This window comes from Pezoporus flaviventris, unplaced genomic scaffold (assembly GCF_033815535.1).
Source record: "Pezoporus flaviventris isolate CSIRO_AGI_PZ_B2104156 unplaced genomic scaffold, CSIRO_AGI_Pfla_v1 ptg000001l, whole genome shotgun sequence".
NCBI lineage: Eukaryota > Metazoa > Chordata > Aves > Psittaciformes > Psittacidae > Pezoporus > Pezoporus flaviventris.
Window position 1 is genome coordinate 35,566,756 of NW_026892549.1, and position 24,001 is coordinate 35,590,756.

General features: G+C 40.4%; 1 protein-coding gene and 1 long non-coding RNA gene across 5 annotated transcripts in view; one reads left to right on the forward strand and one right to left on the reverse strand.

The window, feature by feature from the left end:
• Window positions 1–1,203, reverse strand: part of RBMS1 (RNA binding motif single stranded interacting protein 1) — a 153,397-nt gene extending 152,194 nt beyond the window's left edge. For all 4 annotated transcript variants that reach the window (XM_061451691.1, XM_061451700.1, XM_061451708.1 and 1 more), the window contains exon 1: window positions 811–1,203. In XM_061451691.1, the coding sequence (XP_061307675.1) occupies window positions 811–885 (75 nt within the window). In that variant the 5' untranslated portion in view covers window positions 886–1,203. The remainder of the gene's footprint in view (window positions 1–810) is intronic.
• A 6,061-nt stretch (window positions 1,204–7,264) lies between these two features.
• LOC133265947 (uncharacterized) lies at window positions 7,265–10,580 on the forward strand. The gene is made up of 2 exons (XR_009742203.1): window positions 7,265–7,382; window positions 9,703–10,580. It is a non-coding gene; the product is annotated as an uncharacterized LOC133265947 (long non-coding RNA).
• Window positions 10,581–24,001: the final 13,421 nt, after the last annotated feature.

Genomic DNA, 24,001 nt, shown 5'->3' on the forward strand with positions numbered 1-24,001 from the left:
CCTCTGCATCTGCCAGTTTGCAGCATGATGCTGCTTGAGCGGTGGGGCTGGCTGGCTCTCCTCACAGAAGGAGAAAGGAGAGAAGAAAAGGTGGGGACCCCCCCACAAGCACTACGAACATCAATTTGCCTGCAAACGCCAGCCACCCTTGTACAACATTAGCCATCAGGCTCTGGACCCTTAATCCAGTTTGCAAACTGCGAGGCGGCAGCTCACAAAGCTCAAACTCCACAGACAATGCGCGTCCATCCGAATCCGGGAGCCTCCTCAGCGCCCGTATTTAAGCGGAATCACGGCCACCCGCCCCCAGCAGTCAGCCCGCCCTGCCACCCCGGGTTGTCAGCGCTACCCCGCCACGGCTCTCGGCCTGGACCAGCCACCCCAGCTCGGGCCGCTGCGCTGCGCCCGGGGAGGGCGGCAGGAGAGGGGCCGCGGGCTTGCCGAGCTGCGCTTGGCAGTGGGGTGGCCGGGGACGTGGTGGGGAAGGAGACACGCCGCGAGCCCTGGGGAGGAGGAGGGCCCGCCACCGGGAGGGGGGAGGTGAGAGGGAAGGAGACGGGTCGGAGAGGGAACAGTCGAGGCGAGGGAACGGGTGGGAGCCAGGCGGGGAGCAAGGCAGCCCGGGGGCGGCGGGCGGCAGGAAGGGGCTGCCGACTCTTTCCTGTCTCCGTCCCCCGGTGCAACCTGATGGCCTCCCCGTGGCCGTGCCCCGCGCAGAGCTCCTGTCCGGGCTCGGCCCCCGCCAGCCGCCCTGGAGCGGGGCCAGCCTCGCACCCGCCGCGCCGCGCCACCCTGCGTGCCGTACCCTACCTTCGCCTGCAGATACTGGGGGTAGTAGTAGGTGGTGTACTGGGGGTACATCTGCTGTTTCCACACTTTGCCCATGAAGCTGGAAATGTAGCCTGCAGTGCAGGGATGGGGGGGCACTTTGGGGGGCTCCGGCCGCCTCTCCGTTTCTCTCTCCCTCCTGTCTCTTCCTCTCCGGCGGCGGCGGCGGCTGCTGCTCCTCGGCCGAGCCCAGACCTTCCTCCTCCTCCTCCGCCCAAGAGCCACAGCGGAGCTGCGGCAGCTGGGGCAGGCACTCTCGCTGTCTCCCCGGGAGTTCCTGCCAAGTACCCGCCCGGCCGGGGCCGAGCAGCAGCAGCAGCAGCGGCGGGCCGGCTGGCGGAGCGGCGGCGCGGGTAGCGCTTGGGGCCGGCGCGGCTGCGGTGCCAGGCGGCGGGGCAGGGCTGGCGTAGGGAAGGAGGGAGGAGGGAGGCAGAGAGGGGCGGCGCTTGGCCCCGCTCAGCGCCCGCGTTGCGAGCCCCGGCCCGGGCCCGGCGGCCGGGCAAACCCCACAGGCAGGGGGAGCCTCGCTGCAGCGGGCAGCGAGCGGCGCCCCGCGGTCCTGGGGCCGCTTCAGCGCCGGGAAGCCTGCCGTGTCCGGCCGGAGCGGTGCGGGGCTCTACGTTCCGCAGGAGGAGGAGGGCTGCAGTGGTCTCGCCGCACAGGGCTCGGCTCTGACCTAATTAACCGGCTTGCGCTTTGTTACCGCCTCTGCTCTTCGTGCATCTCGTTGCCGAGCAGTGCTTTGGGGCGCAGGCTTTAGGGGAGAACTGGATACAATTTGCGAACAACTACGTTTGGCTTCGGTTCTGCCTGGCGATAGAAAGGTCCATTTATGTGCTGGGAGCAGAAGGGACTGCAGCGCTAAAATGAGTTTACAGAACAGCAACCGCAAAACCAGACCAAATTCTCTGTTCGGCCCATCGTGCATCCTTCAATTTGTACTTTCGCCAGCGGTGCCGAGTACACTTAATTCTCAATCAGGAAACGTTTCTGTTCTAGTTGACAGCAGTTACTTTTATTTTTTTATTTGAGTCTTTCCCCTCTGAAGGATAATTTCCCACACATTAAAAGTAGGGACCAGCAACATGCTGTAACCCACTGTTATTTGTTAAACAAAAAACACTTTGCCCAGTGGGTTTACTTCTGATGTGTCTCTTTTTGACCCAAAGAAAGACTGATTCTCAAGACTATTAAGCAGATGCTCCTTCTTTGTCACACGAATCACAATCATTTTTGTCTCGCAGGACTGTTTTATTAATAAAACATGTATGTGAGGTCCACCCAAACTCCTGAGTGTACTGGCATCGGCCAGGCTAAATGTGATAATAGGGGGAAGAAAGATTAAAAAAACTTACGGATTTACAAGCATCCCAGTGCAATAGCAAAGGCAGCCTTTGTGCAGTCGTGAACCCCTGGTGCAGGCAGAGCAATGAGAGGTAACTGCAGATATTCGGCCAAATTCCAGCTGAGCAGAGAACAATTATGCAAATGCCCGTGCAGCTCTCCTGCTAGCCATTCAGATCACTTCACACGCTTTTTGAAGGGAAGCCATTTGTACACACTTTATGGTCCACACAGATAAATAAAAGACTAGTTGCATCTTTCAGAGATGTCTTTTTCTCCAAGAAAGAGGCATGGGAGCTTTTGAGTTTTAGCTAGGCTTGAGGGGGTTTGTTTGGATTGGTTGGGGTTTGGGTTGTTTTTTTTGTTAACACACAGCTAGACTCACTATGAAAAGAAGGACAAACACAAAAAGCATATGAGTTGGAAATACTTTTGTGTCCACGATGGTAACTTTCTGTTGGAGGGACAAAGATTAAAGTTAGAGAAAAGTTGAGCAGAACAGAAATATCAGGTATTTGAGGGGGTTAAGAATGCGTGTCTAGAAAAGCTGAAATGGCGATGGCCAAATTCAGCTGCTTTCTGTTGACTGCACTGACATTTACACAGTGGAAAAAGCATCCAGGCTGCAGTTATATCTGAAGAATTCAAGGTAATATGGCTCCAGGGTAGCAGATGGTCAAAAGGTAGTAGAAATGAAGTTTCAGAGCTTCACAGGGAAATGTGTTGCTACAGACCGGACACATGATGATACTGTTGTAGGTTGCTTTAAGAACTGCCAAACTAGTCTAAAGTTCTTGGTTGAGCTACAAAGAATGTGGTGCTGGCCTCTCTTAAGCTGACAGGTTACGGGTGCTAGTACACTTAGTTTCCTTCTGAGAAAAAACAGAACAGGCAAGAAGACTGGTGGCTGATGGATGGATTTTGTGGGGATTTTTCTGAGGAGAAGGAAAGAATGAGATCTGAAAGGAAACACATATTCTGCTGAAGACGGCTAGAAACAGAAGAGTATTTTCCTAGAATCCATATAAACAGTTACTGTGATTGTCACAAGTATGTTGTGCAGTCATGAATGGGGAGAGAAGCATTTTCCAGAAGAAAATTCTCTAGGAAATGAAGAGAGGGGAAATGCAGCCTATATCGTTGTAGCACTTAACAACTGCAACAGTCTCCAGCTCAGCTGTGTCAAGTTACTGAGAATGGCTGCCAGCAAGAGGAGCAGCAATGCATTCTGCCACAAGGGCTCCTGAGAGTGATGAAAGAAGAAATCTGGCTAAGAGAGTATTTGATTACAACTGTAACAGCTAGAGCTGATCTCCAAGTACCTTCCCAGTCTCTCCTTGCAGAGACTTATAACTTTCCTAAATGAGGTCTTTCACTCTAGAAGCTTAAGCTCATCCTCAGACATGTGTCACTGTTAATGTAAGGTTGAAACCAATCTGGTTCCATTTTCAACTAGAACATTTTCTAATTAAATATCTACTTCTACTGGAATATCTGCTGTAATTTATTTAACAAAGCTGATATTGCAGAAGTTCAAGATGAATAGTTTAATATTTATCATTGAATTTAAAAAAATAAGCCTGCAGCTTAATACTACAAACTTTTACAGTACATTGATCCCACTGACAATTAATGAGAATTTTCAAATGGTGCTCAGTTTTTATTAAAATCAGGTTATAAAATATAATTATTTTATTGGAATCATTTATATGAGCCTGTTTTATATAGATTTTTTTTTAAATGCTAGTGAAGGTGTTTACTGTATAAAGAATGGATCAGTGAAGAATTCTTAGGCAAAAAAAAAATCTTAATTTAGCATCACTCAGGACAGTCTCTGCTTGTATCTTTTTAATATGTTGATGATTCAGCCAGCTTAGTAATATGAAGGCAAGTTGTGCAATACAGACAGGATGGCATTGCAGAAGAAACTTTAAGCCAAATGACTAATTTCTTAACTTTTCATACTGATGGAAATGTTTGGTTTTAATTGCTTATTCTGTGTTCATAGCAAGGGCAAGCAAACACTTTTAATTGAAACTGCTTTTGCTGTCTGGCAGTACTAGTTCCTGCCATCATAACTAAATATCCATAAGGTTAAAAATGCTTCCCTCGTTTACACACTACACAAAGTATAGGATTAAGAAGGAAAATAAACACTGAATTTTGTTCTGAAGGCAAGTAGATACCCAACAGAGTAACAAAAAGATTTATTCTTTTCTTCTTTAAGAGCTGCCTCCTACCCACTGCGCCACTACAAATGTAGGTACTGCAGCTTTGTGAATATTAAGGAAAAAGTTAATCCATAATTTTGTCTATGGCCATATTTCACTGATTATGGATGGAACAATACTGAATTCTGTTTTCTTTATACATATTACTTCTTTATCACAGTTATACTCTTAACTGGTCACAACTGATTAAACCATGATGAAAGCATAGCTGGGCTGTTGCTGCAAAAGCCTGAGAAGCACTGTATGTCCCGCTGTGTCAGAGGGGTTTTAGGGCAACTCAGGTAAATGCAATCAGTGGTCATCCACTGACTCTTAAAGAGTGTTGGAAGAGAAATCCCGTTTAAGATTTACAGACTAACTTAGACATTACAAGTTCTACCCTGAGGCAGAAAAAGTCAAATGCAACATAGAATAGGAGGGAAATATACTTAATCCAACTCACTTCAAGAACCAAGCGGGCTTGGGGTCTTTGCACTGGTTTAAGCTGAAAGAGATATGTTTTTGCTGGAATCATGATTACTTTGACACAGCCAGTAATATTTGAATAAGGAGATATATATTTTTTTTTTTTTCCTGGTTAAGGTACTAGCTTGAGTCTTGGGAGATCTTTGTCCAATACCAGATCTACCACAGAATGTAGGCGAGAGGGTGACAAGGCACTGAATTACCCTGTGCCTTACTTCCCCGGTTTGCAAACTGTGTCAAACATTCACCCTCTTCTATTCTTTGTCTGCCTAGTGTGGTCAGTCTGTAAGCAATGCAGGGCACCACAACCATTTGCTAGGAATCTGCCTAGTGTTATTCACATAAAAGGACTATGATAAATAGAAGCAGTGGCGGTGCATCACTTGTGGATGCAGAGAAGTCAGGTGCAGCATCCTAATTCACATACAAGTGGTAACAAACCAAAGATCTGCTTTATACCCCCAAACAGTGTGTTAGGGCTACAGAAATGCAGCTAGGTTTAAGCTCTCAACCAATAACTTCTTTGCTCTTCCCCTCACCCCCAACACACACTGTTCCAATTACTTGCAAAACCTCCTTGTTGTAATGCCACCCTTAGCCCCATCATATGGCCTTGACTGCTTTGCAACACAAATGAAAGACTCTTCAGGTCGCAGTAGGCCACACTCTTAAGCACAAAGGCTAAATAAACGGCCATTGTTAATGGGCCACCAAGATGAAAAGCACTTGATTGTTTTCATCAATTAAATCAACTCTCTAGATTTAGTGGCTATTAACCCTTTCAGCAAAGTCTTAAATATTTATCTGAACAGAGTGACTACGATTCTGTATTTTTACAGCAGCTCTCCTGGTACAGCAATGCTTCCCTGAAACAGTGCTGAATGTGGCTTGCCCTTGTTTATCCTTACAGCTGAGCCGTATACACTCTGGCTCAGCTGCTCCTGACAGCTGCAGTCAGTGTAATTCACTCTTGTATAATCTTCAGGGCTGTACGCTATTCTAAGGTTGTCCAACTGAAGTATTTAACTGGTACTAACACACAGGACTTTAACATACCTCTGCATTCAGGATCCCCCTCTCATGAAGTTTCATGAGCGCCAGGCGATGCTTCCACTGTGGATGGTGGACATCCACAAACAATGCAGCCGGACTGCTCAGGAAAACAGTTTCTGTATTTGGAGCTAAGCATATCACCATGAATTTGGGTACACTGCCAGTAATAACCTTTTCTTTGTGTTTAGATAGGTCTGAGAGAATCCTTTCCCACATAAGCACTGCATTTTCTGAGTTTTCTGTATTCTGGTTTACTTTATTTACCCTAAGATGCCCAGCTGATAAAAATTATTTCATGCTAAAGGTAATTGGTTGTTTGGGTTTTTTTCCAGCATTCTTCATTAAACCTGTGATGCACTTCTTGTGGGTCCAGCTCTATAGATCTATTTAAACAGTCTTCTCACTGATGGCAAAAATTAGCTGTATTATAGAAGTATGTTCATCCTAGGGTGGAGGTAGTTAAGAATCCAACTTCTATTCATACATTATTTATCAGAAACTTCCATTCCATGCAGCTTCTAACTGCCCTGGAGTCTCCCTAGCAATACAGTCTTCACTGTGCCAGCAGATGAACAAGGAAGAGAATAATTGTATCTCTATAAAATATTGACCAGCTAAAATTCTTTCATTAGGACATTCCCTTTCAATTTCCTCATCTCAGTTTCAGGGCACTATTTGCCATTCCTTCCCATCCTTCACAAACAGATGAGGAAAGCACAAACGCCAGGCTACTCTGGCGGCAGCATAATAATTTTTGTGGGTGTCTTTTTTCGAGCTTGACTAACCAGTAGTGGTTGGTCCTGATCAAATTCAAACCATTGATTTTAAATATTTGTGTATAATTCAGACCAAACACTTTTTTCCTGCCATGCAAACAAAATTTAAAAGTTTAATTCACATAGACAACAGACATCCTATTTCTACAGACTCTAGGGACACATTGCACTATGTTTAGGCATATCTTAAGCAAGTTCTGAATAAAAGGTGAAGGATACATCCTTCAGGTTTCTATCCTAAAGCACCTTAAGGTTTCCTATTTTTTGAATAAAACTATTCCCAACCATGAAACGTCAACCTTCCATTGCAAACGCACTTGTATTTTAGAGAAGTTCTGTAGCTTACAAAACATCTAACAAGTCTTTCCAATGTCTCAAACTCCTCATACTCCTTCCATCACCCACAGCAATACCTTCAGCTGTCCCACACCCTCTGCACGGTCTGAGTTAGCTGATGTAATGCAGGCGCTGACCGGCCAGCAGGCTGCTGTCTAGCCAAATGGTCCAGGCTGAACCCCACCTGCTGGAGCAAAGCACCAGCTTTCACACCTTTTCTCAGCTACTGATTTTCATGCAACTTTTAGGGCCATCCTATTTGTGACACCTGTGCTCCACCATCACCTTTGACTGAAATTATCCATGGGCTTCAAAAGTTATAATGGCATAAGGGATGAAGAATGAGAAGGTGAGTAGGCAAACCAATTGCATGAGCCTTATTTCCTTAAGAAAGTGCATTAGTAAGTCAAAGAACATCTTTTTACTAATGCACATGTGAAAAAGCAAAGGCTCTTTTAACTGTTACCAGGTATAAATATTAAATTCTATATTTTTGGTGTGTTAAAATTGTATATTTTTAGAACCAGAGAATGAGGAACTATAATAAATTTAAAAAATCCTTTTCCATATGAACCAAACCCTTAAAGTGTATCTCAGCAGTTTCCCTTCAGTGCTTCTGTATTAGATTTTCTTTACACAGAGAAAATGCCTTTCTCACAAAAGGACCACCACACGTTGCCCTTTTGAATTAGTTTACATATTTGAGCTTCATTCACCGTTTATCATGTTTAGCTTTATCACAAATTATTTGTAAATGCTGGACACTCAGCCCCATGTACATGCAAATTAACACTTAGAGTGCAATACATTGTTGGAGCTAATAGGTGCTGTGTCTCTACTGCATATTTCAAAAAGCGTTAAAGTGTCGTCACCCTTGATCTGCTGTAAAAATGGAAGCTTCCTCCTTGGCTTTGAATCCATTTCTGTCTTCTAGATGGAGCACCAGAGCCTCAGTCAAGCTGGGGTGGTTCACTCTGTGTGCTGCCCTTTCTGTGGAAGACCCAGCATTCCCTGCTAAAACAGCTCTCGAGTCATGCAACACTGACAAAGCAGAGTTGAGCAACTTCATTTATTTTTCTCTGCTCAGCACAGACAGTAATGCTAATGCTGATGTCAATTTGTGGAACTAAGAGCAAGACCCAGCTACGTGTCCCAGTTACTGTGTATTTCTTAGGGGATTAAAGTTTTTCTTACATCTGAAAATTGATAGTGGAAAAGTGTCAAACTGATAAATTGAGGTTCTTCTGGGTCCATTCTGTGCTATGTCAAGACATGCCAATTTCCATGCTATTGGGACTAAGAAGACAAACCTTTTCTTATTTAACTGGAAACATTTAGGCTGTTTCTACCCTGTCCTTTATACTGTGAAATATCACAGTATTTTTTTGATTAATTTTCACAACGCTTTTCTGAACCCATTTTGTGAGCCCATTTACACATACAACACCGAGATGTGGAGGGACTATGTGTCTTTTACAAGATTATGTATGACAAATTTTATTGCAAATAACATAAAATAAAAATACAAGAAAATAAAAATAACATTAATAATCTTGGATTTTTTGCTTCCAAGGCTAGCTCTCCAGTTTTGGACCAGCTTAATGATTTTAGTTGTTGATAACATAAATGAGAGAATTAAAGCTTTGGATTCTCATACCTATATTTAACCATTTTGTATCTTTCTTGTTTCCAAAACTATCAGAGTCTCACTTTGCTATAGTTCTTCCTTAGGATCTCATGCATGTCAGAAACTGTGGGATCAAAAAAGTGTTTCAGATGTACACCAAAATGTCCTTAGCATTCAAAATTATTTCCAGATCTTGTGTTTCACAACAACTCTTTATAAACCAGTGTGTATTTACTTTGCTGGAAAGTTACCCAAATAAAAATATTGCATTTCCAGTTCTGGTCTCTGGGGATTTAATCCGCTGAGAAACTTAAGCAAATGTTCACTGATCGTGGGATAATATTTCTATCAGATGCTAGCAGTATTTATTGCATAAGTTTATGAATTTTGATTCATTTTTGTATAATTTGATGTTTATAAAGCATTGTTGCCTCCATTTTCACTAGGGGAGGCACAAAGATATCAAACCTCCAAACGTACGTTCCTATGGGACCTAAAATCTGTAAATAAACAAGCCAAAGTCTGAGCTGTAATCAACGCATCTCTAGCAATGAAGAACGCTAATAATTTTTTTCTCAGAGGACTTAGAGACTAGCGAGTGTTTTCTAAACTTTGCAATCATCCTTAAGATTGATAGGCTTGGAGTTTCATGTTTTTATACTGGCTGGTTAAATACGTTAGGGACTCACAATGATTTTATAGGTTTAGTTTATTATGATTTTCAGTTTATTTGCAACCTTAGACTCCCTGCTTATAGAATCATAGAATCCCAGCCTGGGTTGTGTTGGAAGGGACCTTAAAATCATCTAGTTCCAGCCCCCTGCCATGGCCAGGGACACCTTCCACTAGACCGGGTTGCTCAAAGCCCCGTCCCATCTGGCCTTGAACACTGCCAGGGATGGGGCATAACATAAAGAACGTGAACACATGTGACAGCACCCGTAATACAGCATTTTTGAAATATCAGCGTGCAATTCTGTGCATGGGCAGACATGGCCACAGTGTCTTTAACACAGGCAGTCTGGGTTGGGTTTTTTTTCAGGAATCTCAGACCAGTACCAGTTCCTGATCCCTCAAGAAAAGGCTCCTTCGGGAAGTGCCTCTTGCCAGGGGTGAAAGTGGAGACCAAGCGCTGAAGCTGTTCGGCCAGCCCCATGCCTTGTGTGCAGAAACCCGGCGTTTGACTCGCCGTGCCACGGGCATCCCCAGCTCTCAAAGCTTGCCGGTAACGCCTGGAGAAAGAATGCGGCAAGGTTAAAGCCGTGCCGATACGGGTGGCGCTGGGGGGAATCCCGTCCCTTCCTCACAGGCCAGGGGCCCGCCCCGCTGGGCAGGCCGGTAGCCACTTCCCCACGGTGCTGCTGGGGCGGGCGGACCAGGTGCCGGTGAGTCCCCGGTGTCGGTATTGGTGCCTGCGGCAGAGGTAACAGTGCCACCTGGTGATGCTCGCCTCCTCCTCCGGCTCTTTACAACGGGTCTACCCGCGGAAATAACTCGCTCCAATCCCAGGGGGAAGTAACTACGCAGCGTGTCAAAAGGTATGTCGTTCTGATTTCAGAAACGCAGGAAACTTATTAACGGCAAAAGCTCTATCCCGAGTGATGCCATCATGGATATACCCAGAGAAACACAACTGCTGCGATTCTGATTACAGGTTTGGTGTCTAAAACGTTTGATGCTCCAAAGCGCTGCAGGCTTCGCATTCCCACTGGATTCACATGGAGGGAGATTGTCTCTCACAGGAGGGATGCAGCACCTGGTAGGAAGTTCACGGTCCTGCACATGGCCTATCTCATTATCAGATCCATTAGTTAATATTCCAAATTTTCCCACATACCACCATGATGGTGGTTCTATTAAGAATATGTTGAAGCTTATTACAACATTATCTCTGCATATTAAATAAAATAAAATGTATTCTTTTTTCTTGTATTTAAAAAGAAAAAGGCAGCATCTCATGTTGAAAAGTAACTGACATAGTTGATTCCTGTTCAGCCCTTCTACCTTTCATATTCTTCTTTCATATTGTTTTAATCACTGTTATCAAATATCACACATTTTAGAAGTTTCTTTGGCTATTGATTGTGTATTTTTCTGACAAGCTCTGAACATATTCCCCATCTCAGAATCCAATTAGGTATTCAGAACACCCACAAAGGAAGTAAGTTAATCTGAGAGAACCGAAAAAGTGAATAATTAAAATAACTGAAATTAATCATTGTTAATAATACATTTACAGGAGTATTTAACAGGACTAATGCAAATTAATCATGTATGTTATATTTATACAAGCTTTCAAATAGGGATTTAAGTTTTTAGGATGACGCTGGGATTCTTCTTACCAGTCAAAGTTCCTGACAAAAATAATAATAAAAAAACAAAACAAAACAAAAAAAACACGAAAAGCAGAAAACCCAAACACCTTAGGAAAATCTCTTTTCCAAATACAGATTCTAGAACCACTGGACAGGCTGCTTCATTCTTTGGTTTCTTCTATTTTGATTTTTAAATACCAGTTTTTTTCTTTCTTCCCAGGATATGGTAAGCTAGCTATGTAAACTAACTTCTCAGTAGGATGCTGGAGGTGAAGTTATTCCTAAAAGAGCACATGCTCAATATAGAGTCCTTTTGCAAAATGTGTCTATGCACCAATTCAGCTGGGAGCATGTGAGCCCATTTGTGGGTGTGTGCATGGTTATTCCTGTAGGCATAAATAGACATGGACACCTTCAACTCATAGAAGCAGGTCTGGTCTAAGATCATGGGTTTGAAAGACCTTCAAACAGGAAGGAGCCTTTTTTTCAAAACAGAGTGGAGTTAAAATTACAAGAGACTACATGTTTACAGGAAGAATGCTGTTATTTGACTTCATGTTGGAGCTCAGCTTCTTCGCTTTATCAAAGGAAAAGATAACCTCAGTCCCAGTTACTCATATAGCTGCTCATAGACAAAACCTTGACAATGACCTTTCTTCAGTCTACCATTTGATCATGGCATGACTCAAACCCAAAAGTCATTTTTTCTATCCCAATTTGTCCTTCCCTTTGTACATTCAGGACACTGAGAACAGTGCTGAGGAAGGATTGTATCTTCTCATGAGGAATATTTATTTTATTGCTAAAAAGTAAGCATTACACATCTTTTGACACTGGTAGGTTGTTTGGCCTTGGCTTGTGTCTGATGATCCAATTCTTATGAATAGTCCTTTTCATTTGGGTGTTATAGTCACCCAATTATTTTTACTTCTACAACTGTTCATATGCTGCTGTTTCTGCCCCTGTTTATCTCCTCATCTCTGATCTTTTCCCTCAACTCCATTCCTATCAGGTTAGTTTAAGTCAGTGAAGGATCAGAGATACAGGGTCACTTATAATATGGTTCTTTAGGTCTTAAAACTATAGATTCTTGCAATTTAGGGGAAAAAAAGTAAGTGAATAAGGCACCTCTTTCAGATAGAAATACCCCTTGTAAACAGTGTACTCATAAAGAGGAAGCTGATGTCATAGACTTGGGACTCCAGCCCTCTGGGAGTACACTGCCACGAAGAAAGAGCAGAGGATCCCAGCAAGATGCAGGCTTCTGATTTAGGGACCTAGCCCACAAGGAATGGAAAAAGTGATTTTGTTTTCTCTGTGTCACTTTGCTATTATATTGTCCTGTGTTCCTGTAATGACTCCGTCCTCCAGGGAGTATTCTTCCCAGGAAGAATACCATTGGGCTCTTTTGCTCTCAGTTCTGGAGTTTGGTTTCTGATAGTTATAGATGAAAAAGTAGGGATGGGGGCAGATGCTTATTGGGAAAGAACTGCATTCCCTTGCAGATTTGTCATTTATAATTATTTCCCTTTTCACTTAAACATGCTCACAAACACACAAACACCTAAACTGAACCTGATTCTTAGGTGGAAAGATGAAACATTAATTTCTTGGGTTATAAAAAGAAGTTGCCATGTGTGCTCTCAGATGGGTTATGAATGATCTCACTATCAAGCACATGCAAAGGTAAAAACCCATTGCTCTAAATAGTGGATAGTCCTGCATTTTGCATATCACATAACTCCATGAGACCTGTCAGAATAAGACTTTTGAAAGTTTTATGACAAATGCTGATTCGCATCTGTACTCTTCACAGTAATAATTTACCATGGACTTCCAATTCTCCCAAACCATTCGTTCCTTAAAAAAAGTTTACTTGAGATGTCTGTCCCTTTCTCAGTACCTATACACTCACAGTAACTAAAGATACTTGGTTGTACATTATTTCTACAAACTAGGTCAAAAAGAGATGCACAGAAGTATTTTTCTTTCCAAACCATCATGCTAGACACTTCTCTTTTACGCTTGTGGAATATTCTCAACAATGCCTTATCCTAACTGGCTTGCCACCAGTCACACCATAAAGAGTTAACAAGCTCAGCCTAAACTAAGTGTGTCTTCCTGAGATGGTTATTCCACAAAATGAATTGGGATACATTGGACAAACAGTGCAAAGAAGCTAGTGATCTGTGGTTAAGATCAGTTAAGCACAGGGGTTTAGTGTTCAAGGACAGCTAACAATTCAAGAGGACAAACTGACATCATTTTAAGGGCAGTGCTAATGGTAGGCAACCATCAAAAAAAGGTCAGTTAGCATTAGCATCCAGAAAGCTCAGCAGCTTTGTTGAACAACTTTGGATTACAAAGCTTGTGTAATTTTTCTATGGGTGTTAGCACTTCCTGGCTTTGGTAAGGCAGAAAGTATTGCATAAACAACCCTTATCGTTATATCTTGGTGCTGCCAGTTCCAGTGCCAGCAAAAACCAAGAAGTCCCACTGAATTATAAATATAAATAAACACAAGACAGAATGTGTCTCTGAATATAAAGCATAAAATTATGATGGTTTAGATTTTTAAAACTTTACTTGCCTTATAAATATTTTTACAGAAAACGTGCAATAAATGTATGGACCTAGTGAAAAAACCAAACCTGAATTACGTACATCACAAGACATATATTAAGAAAAGTAGGTAGGGACTTATAATAGTAGGGTACTAATCCATCTCCCACCTGCGTCATCATTATTATTGGCTATATACTGACAATGCTTTGTATAAGATGTTTTATTTCTGCCTCCAAAAGTCTTACAATCTAAACTAACACAGACATGGAACAGGTAGGATAAACAGGGAAGGTAAAAGTAAGGAAAAATAGACAAAACCAGTCTACCTATATTCCATCAAACATCATTACCTTTTGTTGTAGATAAAAATTAATATCTCCATGTGATCATGACGGAAGTCCATGAGTGAAGGGAGAAAATGCTGACTCTGCAGCGTGCTTTCTTTCAGCAAAAAAATATTCCCAGGCATCTTCACAGGAGCAGATGCAGAGGGAATAGGATGAAATGGTGGTCATTGTCCGTCGTGTTATCCTGACCACCCACTAGAAATTTTGAGTGTAATTCAATGTTAATGTGTAAGAAGTAAGTACGGTGGTTTGTCCATCACAATGGGAATCTTTCCGAACAGGGGCAATGCATCTACGCTTTCAAGGACAGAGAGAAACTTCTGTTCAAACCTAAGGTACTTTACTTTCTTTATAGCTTGCAACGGCACTTCAGTGATGAAAAACCTTATAGTTTTGTGGTGTGGACCTCTCGTCACAGCCACAGAAGGCCCTTTTAACAGCATGTGAGCCTTCAGTTCTGAAGAGTACTCGGCTTTGACTTTGATCGAAGGCAAAATCCAGAGTAACTCAAAGCTAGTGTGTCTGCATCAGAACCTATAAGATAAATGACAATGAATGACACAAAGGGTGTAAATCTAGATCTGCTACCTCTTTGTTCAACCTGCAAAATATATGTTCTCGTGTTTTAGCTGGCCTTGGTTCACTTCCTTCTGCTAACAGCTTACAACACTCAGAAACTGCACTGACAATTTCACTTGTAAAGGACTTCCTGAAGGCCCCAGAGCAAAGTAAGCTATACCTGCTATATACATAGCTATACAGCTATGAAAGTAGGTACACATAATGATTTCTTACACAGGAGAGATCCAAATACAAGTTAACTAATGTAGGAAGAATCACAGCCATGAAATCCAGACCAACTTCTACACAGAGATAAAAGACAACAACATCTGTGCCTTTCTGCAAAGTGGAAGAATTTGGGAGTGATGAGAGAGGAAGAGATTACAAAACAGAGAAACTTTTCAGAGCAAATATATTATTGCATATATTGGAGCAAAATCCTTCAAAGTATTCCATAAACAGCACAACTACCTAAGCTTAATTTCCTGTGCATCTGTGCCCTGGGAACCTCCCTTCACCAGCTACCCAGCTCCATATCCAATCTGTGCAATATCTGTGCAAGTCCTGTGATAAAGCCGATTCCAACTGTATCTCAACCACTCACATTCCCTGACATTATCTCCACAGCACTCATCTGCCTGCAACAACTGCTTCGGCCAGAGGCAGCATAACCAGTCATTGGTTTCTAGTCAGGGAAGTGCTTACTGGCCAGCCAGCATTTGCTTGCTGACTGACTAGTAACAGGCTAAACAGGACTGATCACTGCTGAGCTCATCATGCAGCCTCTCCATTCCTGGGGGTACTGCTTGGTGTCTCTTTCCTTTTCTATCTATTCGTGTTATTTTTTCAAAACCTGTTTTGAAAACATTAGGTGAATTAGGTCTTCCTAATTTCAAGTAATCTTCAATAATTTCAGCACCAGCTTCAAGAATTATTAAGGGATACACACAAAGTGCAACTGCAGAACTTTGTTTCCTGATGACACCCAAACCATTAGGCATGTAAAGACTCTTCAGAGATTAAGTTGCTCACCAACACTGGTACCAAACACCAAAAATAATGGGGATCAGTGGTGATCCTCTCAATTGTCCTTTGAGTTTGTGATAGGTCCATGATAACACAGGCATAATATAAAACAATGGTAGTGTAACTTTACTGAACCTACTTATTAGAAGGGCCATGATGATTTCTCATATGTGAATAGTGTTACTATGAATTATTTTTAATGTAGTCAAGGACAGCTTTTTTTATAGAGCAATCTTATAACAATGAACCTGTGTTGCTACTTACCACCCATACTTTAATTCAGTGGAATAGCTTAGCCTCAGCATAACACAGCAACAAGTTGAACTGATGAAGTCAAGTTTCAGGAAAATTTATACTTTCCGAGCAAGTTAGTTTTAGCATCTCTCTGGATAGGACTTAGGATTTAGATCAGTGAATCTTTGCTAAATATGCCATTTGTTCTCATGTTTGCTGTGGTTTCTCCAAGCATTTGTTCCTCTGAGGAAAACCTCTGGGTGTCTCCATTGGTCACTCTACAGTAACTCTCTTTGACAGAGCAAATTGATGAAAATCAGAAAAAGAGAAGCAGATCTATCTTTTTTCCTCTACTCTTTCCTAAGATTCCTAGCTGCAGTATCTTAGTTAGGTGTTTATAAAGGACGACTGGTTTCTCAGTATCTTAGTAAGATCTACAGTGACCGAAGAAGAATAAACTATAATCAAAGACAGGATGGAGTTATGATTATTTTCTAACACTAACATTTCACAAGAGGAAGATCATTCTATCTTACAGGTAGGATAGATTTGGTTTTTTGAAACAAAGAGCTGAAAAAAGTAAATGACAAGATGGGAATAATTAAGAAGCTCTTAAGAAACCTTTTGAGATAATAGAATACTAGGCTACAAATTCCGTCCTCTTGGAAAAGGCGGAAGAGCAAGTATTACAGCTTTTCAGAGGATATACAAGAAAAGCCTGCAGGGTGTCAATTTGTAAGGAAAGACGATAGTAAGCAACTTTTTATAGCAAAAGCAGAGATGTGGCTGGACAAAAAATGTTCCCACACATCTTCACTTGCAAGAAACTTTTGAGTGCTGAAGACTAATGGCTAGGTTCCGATTTCACTGGAAACTCTGAAGACTTTTTTTGTTCGCATTTCCATCAGTGAATCAGATGGAAGAAGAGAACCTGACAAAAAATTTACATTGATTGAGGTTTGTTCTGCACACTTTTGTACAATATAGACTATGGGGAAATTATTTAATTTTTTTTTTTGCCTTTAAGTAACAACACAGAAAAATAGGGATTTCCTCCTAAAGGATACTGTGTCAGAAATGTCAGAGTAAGCAGAGCAGATTTACTGAATCTGTGTCACATTTACTTTTGTGAAATTGTGCTTAAGCTGCTAAAGATGCAGACATCAATAACCTCATAAACCAGAGAAACTATCAAGCGAAACAATATATATTGTTATATGTTGTTATATAGAACATATATAATAGTTTAAATATTGTATAGAAAACAATAAAAATTGAAGCATTTCCTGTAGTTCACTTTGGTACTTAAGAGAATTTGCTGAAGACAACAGTGGATATTCAGACTCAGTAGGAAGAAAGAAAACTGTCTACTGAAAACAATTTGTGACTAACTTAGGTTGGGGGGGGGGGGGGGTGTCTCTTTTTTATTATTACGGGGTTTTGCCCTGTTCCATCATCTATCATAGAATCATAGAATCGTTAGGGTTGGAAAGGACCTTAAGATCATCTAGTTCCAACCCCCCTGCCGTGGGCAGGGACACCTTACGCTAAACCATCTCACCCAACGCTTCGTCCAACCTGGCCTTGAACACTGCCAGGGATGGAGCATTCACAACCTCCCTGGGCAACCTATTCCAGTGCCTCACCACTCTAACAGGAAAGAATTTCCTTCTTATATCCAACCTAAACTTCCCCTGTTTAAGTTTTAACCCATTAGCCCTTGTCCTGTCACTATAGTCTCAACTCAGCAGCGCTCAGATTTGAAAGGAAATTTCAATCCGTTAACTTTTTATCTTGGCTATTTACTTTTCTTATTTATACTAAGCTACTTCAGCTAATTCATATTTGTGCTTCCTCTCTTTTGGTTCACTGACACTGTCAAAATCTCACAATATTAAAAAATGAGCAAATAAAAACAGGAAGAAGAAAAAAAAAAAGCAGCCAAACAAATGAGAAGCTTTTTCCATTCCTGTTCAAACCAGATAACCGAAGTGTATAGCTGTTGTGAGTTATGACTTTAAATTACACAACAAAACGAGGGTTGACCAATATTCCTAAGTATCTGAAGAAAGCCTTTACTTAAGTAATTCTTAATTTTCTTCTTTGGTTGCTGTTTGGCTTCTCTAATGCATCAGAATTCCCATTCATCTACAAATATTTATGCCTTCTTGCACCTTAGGCAAGGAGACCCCTTCAAACATCATAGATTCACCTTTTTTAGCTCCCTCTTGATTTGGTGTAAAAATCAACTAAGCATTGAAAAGTGACAGATTATTTTCTTTTATGTGTGAGAACCCCTAGATTCAGAAACCTAAATACCATCTTGAAGACTTCAGAATTTAAATCAAGTTGAACCAAATATAAACCATGAAAAATCAAAAGTGTTCTGAGCAGATATTTACAGGGTAATGATAAAATAGAAGGAACTGAAGCTTATGCTGATCTATCAAACCTATCTCCAAGTATAATAAACAAAACAGTTCTAGGAAATTAAATATAGTAACTAAATTGATTAGAAAAGGTCTAGAATGGAAGACTGAAAGAATTATCTGAACACTGTAAAGTCTAGTGAAGTCATAAATCTGAGAATTCCTGTAAACTTTATGTTCAGAAATGGACAAGATAGAGCACAGCAATCATAAAAATTCCAAAAAGTCTACCCTAGGAATTTATTAGGGCATCAATTTTTAGATACCAACATAAATTTGGAGTTTTGTTAGAAAGCGGATGGTAATACATGATTTCTAATTATTTATGAGAATGCATTAGGATTCAAAAGGGAATAACTGATTTTCTACTGAAGGCATTGGAAGCCTTTGGTGATCAAACTTCTAAAAATCAAGGTGTTTATTTTGATTTTAAAGAGTATGAACTCAAAATAATATCTTGTTTGGAGTTTGATCAGAGACGTAATTGATGGCAGAATTATAATGAAATTTCGGAGCATATCCTTTCCACTGGACTATGCCACAGGCAATAAATCACTAAATGCAATCTCCCAATTTTCTTTTTTTCTTTTACACAATGCTACATAGGAATTTGAAAGTCCATACACATGAAGAATCTCTTTCTTTGTGCGTGGTCTTACTGACATTTTAGCAAAAATACAATTAGGTATTTACAATGTTGAAACTGAAATTATGAAATAACAGCAAAATCTATTTACTACATAATTTATTTTACTTGGTGCCAGCAGCTGCTTTGTGTAGTCAGTGATGAAGTCATACAGAACAGAAAAGAAAGAAGAGATCATCTCATATGTCTGCTTTCCTCCTCCAAAGCTGAATAGCTCCTCCCTGCTTGGAATTTTCCAAATGACTCCTATGTTTTTGAACCTAATTTCTCCATTTTGCAAGACTATCTGTAAACTCTTCTGTAGCTTTCTATCACAAAATCTCCAATAACAAAAGCAATAGAGTTTCTATCTTGCAAAGCTCTTAACAGATGTAATTGTTAAAACTACACCCTCAGTGTTTCCCCAATAGTTATAATCAGCAACAGCATAAAGAGATAATTGTTGAATGACAATGGTGTAAATTCCACTAAATTGCCGGATGTTAATGTTATGCAATGTTCCACCGTACATGTATTTATGAGCATGGGAGACCTTTCCTTATTTACCTCAGACCACTTCCATCAATTTCTTGGTGAATGCTGTCATTTTTGTAAGGACTTGTCTGCATAGATATTGCATGATTCTGTGTGTCTCTAAATGCTGATTTTTTCCCCTCTTTACCTATTATGCTTGTCACAGGAGTCTCTAGCCTGAAATCAACATAAATGAGTGTGCCTGGCAATATGTGCATGCACAGTCACACAGCCTCATCTGTGAATCCGCAGCAATTAATTATATTTATAGTGAAATATCTGCAGAACATTTGCATGTATGAATTATGTATTGGGTAAAAAGCAGTACACTATGGTTTATGCATTTTTGTTCTCATGAGAGTCCCTTTTTGACTGTAATATATGCTATAAAGTAAAACAGATTTTTATTAATTTGTCTATCATTTTCATGATGAAATAACTCTTTAATTAAAGATATTCTTTTTAGAAGTGTTTTTCAAATAAGTAGTTATCCTGGTTTTACCGCTATGTTTTCTAATACATTTTCCATTACTGTTTAATGTATTATCATTTAATATTAAATTCTTCTAGAAAGCACCAACAAAACCCCAGTATCATCAATGAGTACAGGCCAGAGTTTAAGGCAATGAAGTGTGCATGAAATATAAGCATGATATGATTATCCCTCTTATTATGGTTATTACAATACATAATGAGCAGTGTCAGTCTGTTATCTTATCATTTTATTATTTTGTGAATTCACCCAAGAGTAAAATGTAAATGTAGTAGCTGAGAAGTAATGAGTCAATGGGCTGGGAAGCATGATAAAGAAATAATAAGAAGGTAGAGGTAGTATGCTGCAAAGACTGTTCTTAGCTAGACTAATTGTATGCTCTGAAATTAATTATCTGCTACAAATATGACAGGTGGCTAAGTTAGCTGTGAAAGAAAACAGAACAGAATATTCAGAAAACCTTTTTTCTTTGCTAAACAACTTTTGGTGACAATACTGAATTAAAGCTTCATATACTAAAATTAAACTGCGTGAGGCACCTGCTCAGAACTTATTCTTGGTTTTTCACATGCTGTCCTAAACAGGGATGCACCAAAATGCAGCTTTAAATTTTTCTTGAATTAACGTCTGCAGATGGAATGACTAACATTCAGCTTCAGTGTACATCTCTATTTTTTTAAAAGAGCAACATAAATTACCTAAGAAATAATGAGGAATCAGAGAATCTGTTTAAAAAGTGATAGAATAAAATTGTTTCTCAAAAAAAATAATAATAAAAAAAATCATAGATTTTATTTTAAAACCCCTAAATTCTTTCATGATTAGGCCAGAATTCCTTGCACCTCTCTCACATTGTGTAACGAATGTATATATACCCCTTGTGCCTGTTTGCTTGTGTAGAGCTTTGCAGCCTGGAGGAAGATTCAAAACATTAAAACTGAAATGATCTAAATTAAATCTGTGTGAATATTGCTCCCTAAATATTCTAGTTGCTTACAGTTATCACAGAATTTTGACAGATTAATACAAACCATTAAAAAATAATTATTATCATAGCACTTGAGAAGAATTCTAAAATGAGGTTGCTTTTTTACAAAATCCTGGTCAGCATCACCGCACACTCCTGTATTCCTTAATTTATTTAGCTGTAGGACAGTACTCAGCCTGGAATTATCTTTGCTTGAGAGGAGGAGGGGGTTATATTATTCTTCAAGGTTCGGTTGCAGGAAACATTAACATTCATTGACCTTGCAGTGCTAATTTGTACTGATGAGTATCATTATATGACTGGTATATTAAAGGAGCTTATTAGAGATAGGAAGCATCCTATGCTATTCAGAGACACTATTACCATTTGAGATGTGGCTGTCATGAAGTGTTCACATACAGAAGACATTTGGAAAAGTGGAAAAATACTAGAATAGTTTAGCTAAGCCATCAGGTTATTATGGCTCACAGGTCAACCTTTTAAAATCAGATCTTGTGAAAAATTCACATTGATACATTCCTGGTAAAGAAATATCACATCTTTCCAATTTTAACCACAGAACTATTTTCTTTTAGTGGATGAGTAAAAATTTAAGAGTGTAGTGAATGAGAAATACACGTTTGGGAGTAGAGTCATTCTCTGTTCTGACCATAGAGATGCTGGCCAAAAATAGAACTGTGATTGCAGTATTCTAAATAGAGAGTCACCCTGCAAGCTCTTCTTAGGAGGTGCAACACATCTCATTACCACATTTTGGAAGAAATATGTTGTTAACAGAGGATTTTCTTCTTGTATTGAGGCCATGAATATAATTATCACTTGATAATTTACAGCATGCCAACTGTTTTACTGCATCTAGTAAGCAGTAAAGCACTATAGGGAACATGAAGTTTGTGGCACCTGCAACTCATTAAGAGGGCACTATCAGAAACAAAATGTTTAGTTATCATGTAGTGCTTGGCTATACGCGAGCAGCATTTAGGATTAATTTGGGGATGCCTGCATAAACGACCACTGGTGACATAAGATGATTGGGGAGTATATGTTCAGAACAAGGAACATAAAAAGCCTTACCAATTTATGAAGGGAAATTAGTTTTCTTCAAAAGTAGAGCATACCTTCTCTGACTTGTCATAAGAAGCTATTTTTCCTAATGGTCTTCTCTGTGTTCTCTCTTCCTTCTCATGTTCTGTACACACTTCTACTAATAAAAGCGTTTACTGTGTAACCAGAGGTGAGGGTGTTTAAAATGAATCACTTCACTAATTAAAATAAACAGATGCATAAAACATAAAAGGAAACCTCAGGTTTTATTTCTTAGCAGATTTAAAATTTCCCCAAGATCAAGAAGTTACCCAGCTGAAACCATATAAATTATTTCAGAAGTGCTACAACAACATTTTTGTTGGTAGTTCCTTTCAGTATCGGGGACACTGCACGACTCAGCCACTCCCATGCAAGCAATTGAGCATGGTTGAGACACTTACTGTATTCAGAGTACAAGTACTAGTTTTATCACATATGCATTGCAAGCACATCCACCAAAGTTGAATTCTATGTTCTTCAGGATTGTCTGAGATAAGAGGTCACTCAGGAAGCTCATGGAGCCTGTTCCCTGTTGCCCTCTTCATTTGAGGTAACTCATGTGCATTCAGGGAATGGGTTAAGAATTGTATTAATTGAGCTGGGTATGCAGCAGGAGAGGGATCCTTGTGGAAAAGTAACTCTGTAAGGTAAGCTACCTTCTCCAAGACTATCCTGTTGGCACTCAAAATGTCACAAGAAGCTGCAGGATTTAAATGCAGGTGAAATATGAGGCAGTGTATGGATGTAAAGAGGAAAGAAAATCTGGAGCAAGGAATGTGGTGATATGGAGACTGGGTTCGTAAATGGAAACAAGGATTAATAAAAAGGAAGATTGGTTGAACTAGGGACAAGAAGTTAGCAAGAAAAATGGAGGCCTGGGAATCAGTTCACTGGGGGAGAATGACTTCAAGGTAGAAACAACCAAAACCAGATACCTTCAGCAAATGAACTCAAAAAGTAAAGAGAATAGGAAAGTAATAGGACAGCTCAGGCAGGTTTGATAACAGCCAAGAATATAGGCCACTCAGCCTGTATATAGAGCCAGCATATACAGCCTTTTGAGATAAGACTGACTGGACAAGTAGCCTGGGACAGTGAGCACGGCTGATTGCCAGGTGAAGATTGAAAATGAGACCTGAAGAAGGGAGATGGGGAGCCAGAGTAAAGAAGAATGTGAATGAAGAGGCAGGAGAACAAAGTAGAGCAAAAATCTGAATGAAGAAACTAAAAAGGGAGTAGAGGGTGAGGTAAAAGAGCCTGGACCAAGACAGGTAGTACCAGAATGGCTGGGAAACTATGGGATTAGTGCCAGAAAGCAACATCAGGAAAAAAAAGGTCTGCCTGAGCAAAACCACAAAGGCTAGGCTGAGAAATAAATGGATTGCTTGGATGTCAAAGTACATTGTACTAGAACAAAGAGAGATTGGAACAGCAATAGAAATCAAATATACGTGCGTACTTTCCTATTGCCATTACTGGATGCTCCATGCTGGAGCCATTATAAACCTGAAGGTTTTTAAATCTCATAATTTCTCTCTTATTAGCAACACTTGTAAATCCTACTGAGCTGCTCTCCCACTCTGCCACTGTCCCTTCACCATCTAGTAACATTTAGTAGAACACCCTGCTGCTGGCTACAGCAGTTGATGTAGCTGAAACAGTGCATCACAAAGTTCAAACATGCAATGGGCACATGCACAAGGAGTAACAATATGTTGCCCAGGGATAAACTTTAACTTTTTTTAACATTTTCTCTGTTATTTTAAAGAATTCTGAAGTTACATACAGAAGAATCTGAAAAAATTGGCTAAACCCCTGTGCAATGGTAACTGGTAATTAGCATCCCAAACATTTCTGTGCAACTTTTAAATCAGTGATTCTTCAATACCATATTGTGAACCTTTCTGCTCTTAAGAAAAAAGCAACACTAATGCTAAACATTAGAAGCATCTAGTAACATGGAAGATATTAAGTCTTATGTGTGCTGCCTGTAGATAGTTTGTTCATGATTCGTAATTGCTCATATTGAATGAGTCATCCTAAAGCAGATCATCAGCCATCTTCCAGCTATTTCCCCTTCCCTCCATCAAGGACTTTGTGCTTGATTTAACAAGAGGCTTTAAAAAGTAGCTGGAAAA